The sequence below is a fragment of the Diabrotica undecimpunctata genome, chromosome 7 (assembly GCF_040954645.1).
Source record: "Diabrotica undecimpunctata isolate CICGRU chromosome 7, icDiaUnde3, whole genome shotgun sequence".
Classification (NCBI taxonomy): Eukaryota; Metazoa; Arthropoda; class Insecta; order Coleoptera; family Chrysomelidae; genus Diabrotica; species Diabrotica undecimpunctata.
Window position 1 is genome coordinate 39,764,380 of NC_092809.1, and position 10,406 is coordinate 39,774,785.

At 32.5% G+C, this 10,406-nt stretch overlaps 1 protein-coding gene across 1 annotated transcript; it reads right to left on the reverse strand.

The window, feature by feature from the left end:
* Positions 1–1,328: 1,328 nt before the first annotated feature.
* Positions 1,329–10,155, reverse strand: LOC140446255 (uncharacterized). Its single transcript, XM_072538795.1, has 2 exons — positions 10,004–10,155; positions 1,329–2,292 (listed from the first exon to the last, which is right to left on the reverse strand). Exons 1-2 carry the CDS (start codon positions 10,031–10,033, stop codon positions 1,387–1,389), a joined length of 936 nt encoding a protein of 311 aa, XP_072394896.1. The 5' UTR covers positions 10,034–10,155; the 3' UTR covers positions 1,329–1,386.
* Positions 10,156–10,406: the final 251 nt, after the last annotated feature.

Consider the following 10,406-nt stretch of genomic DNA (forward strand, 5'->3'; position numbering starts at 1 on the left):
GTTCCTTGTATATACTCGAAATTTATTTGACCTTTTTACTTTCATTCCTTTCTTTTTCTTCCAGCTTTCCTTTACGTTTTTAATTCTTGCCCTTATCGTACGTTGGATTTCCTTGTATTCCTGTTGATTCTGATGTATTTTGTACTGTCTGCATTGCTCTATTCGATTAAGTATCTCTTCCGTCATCCACTCGTTTTTGTGATTTCTTTTTATTTTACTTGCGACTACTTCATCTGCCTCGGCTATAGCTATTTTTATTTTCTCACAGGTTTCCTCTATGCAATTTCCTTGTATGTTTCTCAAGTTCTCGTTGATGTACTTACTGTATGTAGATCTCAGCTCTTCATCTCTCATTAATTCTCTAGTGTTTATGTATTTTTTATTAGATGGCTTTTTAACCTTTGGCAATCGAAGCCTTATATTCGCAATTAGGGTTTTGTGGTGAGACGAAATGTCCGCACCAGGGTAAGCAGCCACTCTTTTTATATAGTTGCGGAATCTTTTGTTTATCAAGATTTGTTTATCAATTTGATTTCGTATCATATGACCTGGACGATCTCCTGATGCTCGTTATGTATACAATCTTCTTGGTGGGAGTTGATACCACGTATTGGACGAAAATCATGGTCATTGCAAAATTCAATTAGTAACTCTCCTCGCTCATTTTTTTACGCCGACCAAAATCACCGACCCCATTACCACATCTACCCCTACCGACTTTGGCATTAAAATCGCCCATTATGATGTTGATATCGTTTTTCCTTGTGACCTTTAATGCTTCCTTTATGTTTTTATAGAAATCTAAAACTTTAGTTTCCGGTATGCTACTGAATGCTAAACTACGAAATCAATGAGCAATTTATCTCTCTATATCGTATGGCAACATTGATCTACTATTCCTTTCTACTGGTTCTAAGAACACAACGTTGTCATGTATGACATTTACACAGAATATTATCGTACTTTTAGATGATTTTTATACATAAATATTGTATATAAATATAATATTATACATAAATATTGATGTTATTAAATACATTTTATTAGATAGCTTAACGAATACAAAACGATCAGCAATCTATGATAATTTTACTGCATGTGAATGATTAAAATATAAATTGCTAGAATATCTGTTATAACAAACTAGCAACGACGTCAACGCTTTATCGCATTTGAATTTCTGAGAATCTACTGCCTATAAATTTGATTCTCAACTATAGGAAATTTGTGAGCATATTTTCCTTTTGATTTCTACTTTCCAGACCAAAAATTTCAGACATATTCGTATCACTGTATTGCTATTTAGCCGCAAGAAATAAAACAACAAATACGGTAAACTATGAGATTTATTATAAAACCAAGAAAAAACAACTGCCGTATATTCATCTATGGCGCCTGCAGTTCTAAATATGGATAACGTTGATTTTGCAGTAGGGGTGGTCGTAAATGGTTGCCAGATGATTTATGCGGGTGATACCTTTGGTGGGATTGTCTAGATGGGAGACCGATGGGAGGAAGGAGAAAACCACTATTGGGAAGATAACCATCATAGCTTGATAATGGTGTTTTATTTTGATACCTTCGGTGGGATTGTCTAGATGGGGGACCGATGGGAGGAAGGAGAAAACCACTATTGGGAAGGTAACCATCATAGCTTGATGATGGTGTTTTATTTTGATACCTTCGGTGGGATTGTCTAGATGGGGGACCGATGGGAGGAAGGAGAAAACCACTATTGGGAAGGTAACCATCATAGCTTGATAACGGTGTTCTATTCCTTCCAGATAATTTGTGACTAGGTAGCAATGGATGGAATCGGTTAAGTGACCAAAAGTCTTTCTCAAAGTCCAGAAGAGAAGGTGGATGTGAATCAGATTGTTTGGAATGGAAAGAGAAGGAAGGATAAGCGTGTAAGAATGGTGGAACGTGTATTTTATTTTTTGCAGGCAATTTGTCGCTAGGTGGCAATCGGGGAAATCGGGAAGGTGGGAAAAGGTATTTATCGTCGTCCTGAAGAGAAGGTAGATGTGGAGGGGATCGTTTATAATGGAGAAAGCGATGTTCTTCATTATAATAATTATTACGAGGATCAGAAAGAGGAGGTTGTAATAAAAGGTATCTTTTAGAAAAGTGAAGGAGATGATCTTCACTACGATCATTATCATAAGAAGATTGAGATAGGATGGGGGATGGATCCTCTCCCAAGTTATCTGCATACTGGCTTCTGCGTTGTCTAAGTAATTTGACATTAGGGTCCGGATATGATAAAGCTTTGACCATATTAAACAGCGTCTAAAAATTAATTAATAGTTCATTAAATAAATACAGGTTGCGCCAAACCTCTGGCTTGCTTTTATTACGGCTAATTATGAAGTATATAAAAAATGTGTATAACGAAACGACATATATTATATATATATATATATATATATATATATATATATATTATATACATATATATATTATATATATATATATATATATATATATATATATATATATATATATATATGTATATATATGTATTTAATTTAAATTTTCATTATTTCGATTTTACAGGGTCAGTCGGAACAACGGAATGAACCAAAATTGCATTTTTTTATAGTATATTTGAAAAATAAGCTGGAGTAAATTCTCAGAATACTAATCTTCGAACTTCGAAATGCATAGGCATGCACATCTTCTAACTCAAACATCTTGAAACAAAAGTTTGCGTTATATTTATTTGGATATTTAGAACAAAGAAATTAATCTAATCCAATACTGGTTTAAAATAAAAAGATACACATAAAAAGAATAAAAATTATATTAATTGTGAAACATACAATTAATATAAACTAATAAAATACAATAAATTATACTGAAACGTAAAATACATACACAAAAGCTGTAAGTTTTTATACATTCCTATTATTAATTAATAATATTCTTAATACTAATATTGAAATAATAAGAACATAATATAATAACATTGGAAATAAGAACAAAAATTATATTAGCAATAAAAAAATAAATAAATAAAAAATGAAGTTGACGGCAATTAGTTCAAATGTAAAATAAACGTCTGAGCTACAGTTTAAAGTTAAGCTTCCTCATATTCTGTTTCAGACGAAGTGTTATCCGATCTGGGATGAATTATTATTAGAGGGTTTTCAGACGAGGATACTGTATGCGAGATACTGTATGCGAGATACAGAATTTTCGATGGCTACTGTATCGGATCCACGGGCATGCTCGTCAGTATGAAAATAGTAGCAGTGCAGTGCGGTTATATTTTTGGATTATGGATGTAGAAGAGTACGTTATGCTGTGGTACATATTAAATAAAAAGAAAAAGAAACTGAAAAGACGACGTAATTTGTGGGTTCATCCTATTGTAGAATTAAGAGAAACCAAGGGAACGTATAATTTGCTGTATCAAGATTTATTGCAAGATCCATCAAAGTTTTTTAATTATTTTCGAATGTCTGTGAAGTCGTTTGAAGAACTTCATAAAATTTTAGAAATTCAATTGAGTAAAAAAGACACAACTATGCGTAAAAGTATTTCGTCAAAAAAACGGCTTTCTATGACTTTAAGTTAAAGTTAAAGTCTATGACTTAAATTTAAAATAAATTTGTGTACTTATCTCCAATTTGTAAATTGTTTACCTCGCCCTAAAAAAAATGACCGTATTCCTTTCACAATAATGTAGTTTTATATTCATTAAATAATCAAAATTTCAATTAGCAAACTTTTAAAACTAAACTATATACGTATGAAACAAAATACCTATGTATTTATAATAAAAACATATTTATTTCTTACCATATTCATTTTGCTGTACTGCAGTCATGGCCTTAAAATTGTCGCACATTTGCTTAGAAATTTCGACCCAGCACTGCTGCTTTTTATTTCTATTGCAGTAATGTGGCGATGCTGTATTCCATAGACAGGGATTTGATTGTACCAAACAAATAAATTTGTCACTATCAAATACAGTTCGCTCCATTATTTAACTATATTCAGAAAACACCGTCTTTCTTTCGTTGCTCATTCACAATTATTCAACAGAAAAACGTGTCTGAAAGCGTTCATTTCGTAATGTTTCTTCTGTATCTGGGATACGCATTCAGTCGTCGGCGACAGGAAGGTCCGAGATACTGAATTCGGTATCTCGCATACTGTATCTCTCGCGCGTCTCGTGTGAAAAGCTCCATTTGAGTCTATGTAATATCTGCGTCTCGGATACGCGTATCTCGGATACAGTATCCTCGTCTGAAAGGGGGCTTATAGGTTCTATACTGCTATCTCAGTAGGTTCTATCAAGCTCCCACATATTTTTCTCAATATGCATAACGTGATTAATACATTTTTGCCAATGTTCAGTCGTTACTTCGGATATTGATTTATGAAAAAGATTAGTAACATCTGACAATTTAAACATTGTATTATTTCGAGCAACGTTACCTTTAACTTCGGCCCTTACTATATGTACCTTACTAATTCAATCGGATTTAGTTCGCAATGATACGGTGGTAGGCGAAGTATTTCAATTCCTCGTTTTTTGGCTATCTCCTCAATGACATTTTTTTTATAATTTTGTTTATTAATTTTAGGAAGCTCTAATAATTCTGCTTTTGTCATTGTATCGTCAAAGATTAAATTCTTAGAAGTTAACCACATTGCAATTTCATCTTTTCTCCATTGAGTAGTTGTTAACGCTCAACCGGCGGGCGAACTTTCGACACCAAATTGTCTTTGTACCTGGGGTAATCGAAGGGTCAAATTTTATTGTAGGAAATTTCGACACCGCGGCGTAAAGCAGGTAGGTAGGTAATTAGCGGCGATGGATATTTGCACCCAAGCAGGACAAGCGGGTTTTCCCAATATTTATTGTCACGGCGGGGGGCGTGGCACTTGTGTACTTGTGACTAAATTATTTCAGTTGTAATTTATTTCTTGTTTGACGTTGACTTGTGCACGTATACGGATATTTAAAAAATGAGTTTGATAAAAAGTTCCCGTGGTCGAGATTTATTAGTGGTGGAGCATCATTCGTTCTCGAAACAGAAAGTGTTAAAAAGCGGCGAGATATTTTGGCGCTGCATCCAAAGAAACACTAAGTGTTCCGCAAAAGTGTTTACAATAGGCTGTGAGGACCTCACCATCACAAGAAGTGATTTGGTACATAATCATGAATCAAATTGTCAATGACATACAAAAATTTATTTTCTTTATTAAGGTCTAAGATTTTTGAAACATTTCAATTATCATTAGAGCCAACTGAAATATTTGTGGACTTTGAAAAAGCAATTCACTGTGCTTTATTGTATATGTGGCCCAATGCAAAAATTAGTGGATGCCGTTTTCACTTACACCAAAACTGGTTTAAAAAAATTCAATCTTTGGGTTTGGTACAAGAATATAAGGATACAAATTCAGAAATTGGAAAATGGTTAAGGCATACGTTTGGTTTAACTTATTTAAATCCAGCAGAAGTTGAAGAATGCTTTCTTTATGATTTAATGTCATATAAACCTATAAACGCAACACTTGATATATATGCAGATTATTTACTGGAAAATTACATTTTCGATAGCGCTCTATTTCCACCACACATATGGTCTAATCAGAATCCGTCTATTGCGAGGACCACAAATGCCTGTGAATCCTTTCATTCGAGATTTAATTCTTCTTTTTATTCAACACATCCTTCTATTTTTATTTTTATTGAAAAGTTAAAAGAATTTCAAGTAGACACTTATGTCAAAATAAATAGTTTACATATACCAGCAAAAATCAAAGATACTACTGTTAAGGCTAAATTGGCATTTTTGGAGAAAATGATGGATAAACTACGATCCCAACAAATACGTAGGTTAGATTTTATAAAAGCTGTATCTTATCATTCCTATAATAGCAAATAAATCATTGTATACAAGTATATTAACGGTAAAATGTACAAAAATTAGGTACTAGTTGTATTATATTTAGGTATTATTACAGTTATAAAGAAATAAAATGCACATTACTTTTATTAAAATAAATTAATTAATCGTTTTTTAGTAAATTTTAGTCGCTACCTGCTTAGTGTCGAAATTTCCTACGCCCCGCTCAACTAATCTAGAGTGGTAACTTGCATTGTCCATCACAATAACTGAATTCTTAGGTATGAATTCAATCATCTGTTTGAAATATTCTTCAAACACGTCTCCGTTCATCTCTTCGTCATAATCACAGGTCTTTTGTGATTCAAACAAAAGTAAACCCTCCTTAAGAAATCCATTCATACTACCTATAAGGGTAACAATTAATCGTCGACCTTTACCTGTTGGTTCCTTGAAACCAGTTAAATATCCTTCCAGAAATGCTTGTCGACATGTTTTTATAGTTTTGTCTTTCCAAACTCTCCCTACAGTATGCCCTTCATTAACCCACGTTTCTTCTAAATGATAAATGTTCTTATTTTTTGTCCTCATTTTTTTTTATTTTTCTGAGGTAGTCTCATCTTCAACACACAATTTCTTCGGAATCTATAATCATTGACTGTCTGCCAACTTTTTCATACTTAAAGTTTAACTCATGCAAAACTTTCCAAAGTTTGTCTCTACTTATTGTGGGTAAATCGGGATCATCGGTAATGGCTTGTAAAACTTTATCTAAAGTTGGTATTCGTTTGTTAAAAAAAAAATAAGTTGACCATTCTACGAATTGCATTTTTGAAAAATTCATCCACATTCACTTTCGGCAATTTTGGTCTTCCTGTTTTCGGTTTGAGTGGGGTTATACCAGCTGATTTTTCCTCTTTTAAAATGTTATATACAGTTGATTTTAAATATCTTATATTACTTTAGAAGAAATTTCAACTATACTATCAACAGTATTGGAAGGATTGTGTTGCTTAAAATAATTGTAGACATTGAGGATAACACTGTTTTCGTTAAGTGATAAATAATTTAACTTTAATTTTTTAACTGGTGTATAATCACACGTTAATTCCATATTCTATAAATCACTATTCACTCTTGCAAAAAACAACTGTGTCAGATCTCTTCACTCGCTTATAATCGACTGAACAAAAATATTCTGATATTAATAAATGGCTATTTAAAGACAATTAACCGTTTTAATAATCATTGGTTTTCCAAACAAAATCGAAGTGTATACTATTTAAAATAGCGTTTACATTTATCGGAAACCAACTTTCGCTAATCGACTTTTTCTATCTAAACTATCAAAAGACCATTAACTAAATAACTATTTATTTTAAGAGTTTATTTATTTCTTGTTATTTAATGGGTCACTATTATAACGACAAAAATAACCATAAATAAGGTTACTAAAATAAACAGATTTATATAAATATAAAATGCTTTGAAAATGGTTTAAATATCTAATTAACCGAAACAAATAATGTAATTCACTTAAAGCACGTCTATGGCCAGCTGAATAATCCCTAGCCTACTGTTCTAACAATAGCAGGTAACTAAATTTTACTATAGTCCATGTGACGTGGAAAATTTTCTATCTAAACAGTCAAACCCAATGTAAAATAAGCTAAAATATTGGCGTTGTACGAAAAGCACACGTACTACAATATGCTTAACAATTTAGTTTTTTTTTCTGAGAACTTACTCCAGCTTATTTTTCAAATATACTATAAATAGAACACCCTATATATTAAAAATTTAATTTTAAGCAAAATAACTCAAAATCATTAATTGTTTATAACTTTTGTAAAAATCAACTTACACTTTTGTGACAGTCTCAAAGGGGTGACTTGAAGTGACTAACAAACCCTCAAAATTTCAGCTTGATCCATCAAAACCATCAATTAGTTATTTGAATTTATTTAAACTTATTTAAATTGTTTATTTCAGAGGTCATTTTTTTGTAATAACATAAGATATAAAATAATGAAGATATGATAATTTTGTTAAATATAAATTAGTAGTTAGTGTAGGTTAGCTATTTTGTAATTTTATATCACTGTCGTGTTTGTAAATAAGAAAATGGCAATGCAAATAAAAATGTTGATTCAAATCAATGAGTTTATTTTCATTTCTATTAAGTCATTTCTAGTCTGTCAACATTAAAAATGTTGGTTCTATTAAAAAGAAGTTATAAATCAATAATGAGTTTTGATTTGAAATAAAAGGAAATAGACAGGCGATATATAAGAATAATAGAAAACTTATATTATAGCCAGACAGTGCACGTAGACATGGTGGTAGTGGATAGACACTTTTCTACAATCCCAGTAGAGAATAGGTCTACTTCAAGGAAGCGACCCTGCCCACGCGAGCGATGCTTTACTCTCAAGTATTTACTGGGAGAAAACATGTCCCATCTCTTCATTCTTCCAAAATCTAGTGACCGTTTCCCTATTTCTTCCTGATGAAGGACAGCAGCAATCATCAGAACCAGTTGAAGGCGAATTGAACCAGCATGATTGGAGCAATTAAAATGGTTGTGGTACTGCGATGGGGAAGGCAATGGAAAACCACCACAATACTATTTCCTAGTCCATTCATAATGGCACTGACATATGATAAGAAAATGTATACTGATCATAATCCTCGAACACCAAGATCCGGCAGGAGAAGACAATAGTTTGTCCCAGGTAGTTATCCAGCAAAATCCCTGTGAGAATAGAAAAGAAATAAGAATAAAATTAAATTAGAAGATTAGAAGATTAGAAGATTAGAAAATTAGAAATACGAGCCCGGTAAGACACAAACACCACATTTGAAATGATAAGGGTCAATATAGCAGTTCTTGGGATAAGCGAGATGAGCTGGCCGGGAACTGGTAAATGTAGTATAGACGACCATGACGAATTCTACTCCGGAGAAGGCAATAACCACCGGAATGGCGTGGCATTTATTGTAGTGTGTAATGTAATTCAAAACCAGTGGATATTAATCTGGTCCAAGTTTATGCGCCCACAGCGAGCAGTAGTGAAGATAACATAGAGAATTTTTATGATGACATTAAGATGGTAATAAGTCATCTGAAAAATAAAGACATTATTACAATAGTGGAAACTTCAATTCCAAACATTGTAGAGTTTCGAAAGTTTTAAAAGAAAGAATTTCGAAAAATCGGAAGAAACACATAACATCGAAGATCACTGGAATCAATGCAAGAAACAATCAAAAAGCAATCAACAAGCAAAAACAATGGATGACTGATGAAATATTGAGACTAATGGAAAACAGACGAGAACAGAAAAATAAAAATACTGAAGAATACAACAAAATCAGAATATAGTAACATCATAAATAGCAGAACGGATGTAAAATTGCAGAATCATTGGGTGTATGAATATTCGGTAGTGGTGGAAATGCAAACATTTCTATTCCATCAGTAGAACATACCTCTGTATCCCAAGCAAAGATTTATGCAACCTAGCATAGTATTATGCAATGTCTATAGCATCTATTATATTAGCATATAGGGGCTCTTAGAAGTCCTAAGATGGACCTTAGGCTAGTGAGTGAGTACCCAAAAGAACTTATTAGACTGGCGGAAAGTAAGTTTCACGCAGGTATGAGTTCGAGGTCATGAGAATACACACACTAATGAGAGTGGATAAACGTGCCATAAGAGGATGAGCTACAAAAAATTGGTGCAAAGCCGGCTGTAAGAAATCCAAGAAGTATCGTGCGTTACTAGAAAACATCCTGGACTGTTTCATTGAGACTTAATCTGTAGTCTTATACCATGTAGACTATATGAACCCATTAGACCTGTATAAGTTAGTAGGTGGTTCCAGAATTATAGAATGCGATCATAAATAAATCTAAGATATACTGCAATGACTGCAATACTGCAATATAACAGATGGTTTTCGAAAAACAACGTATAATAGTTAAACATTGTACGTAAATAGTAATTAACTACTATTCTAATACGAACGCTACTCTAGCCTTGGACCACTACTATTCTAATACAAACGCTACTATAACCTTGAGCCACTATAGCTTGTACGGCTCGAAATAATAAATGTGTCACTTACTAGTACTAAGGCAAGAATGTGCCCCCTCATCTTGAACCTTTTTATATGATTTATCTTCAAAGGCAATGTTTAATTTTCACTGTTTCCGTTTTTGGTTCCTTTTTATAAGTAAAACACGATAGGCAATAAAAAGTTAATACCAATAAAGATAAATTTCACCCACATTTTAAAAAAAATATTGCTCCTTTGTGATTTATTATATTAATTAATTTTATGACCAGATACAAATTGCCATTGATAATATTTTAATGAATTATGTCCATTTACGATAAGGCTTATTGTTCGCATTTTTAAAAACAATATGATTTATTTTTGGATTAAGCTTATTTGAACAACACTAAGAAAAAATATATCGATTTTGTATGGCGGTATAGAGTAAACGAAGAAATTGACAATTTCAAAC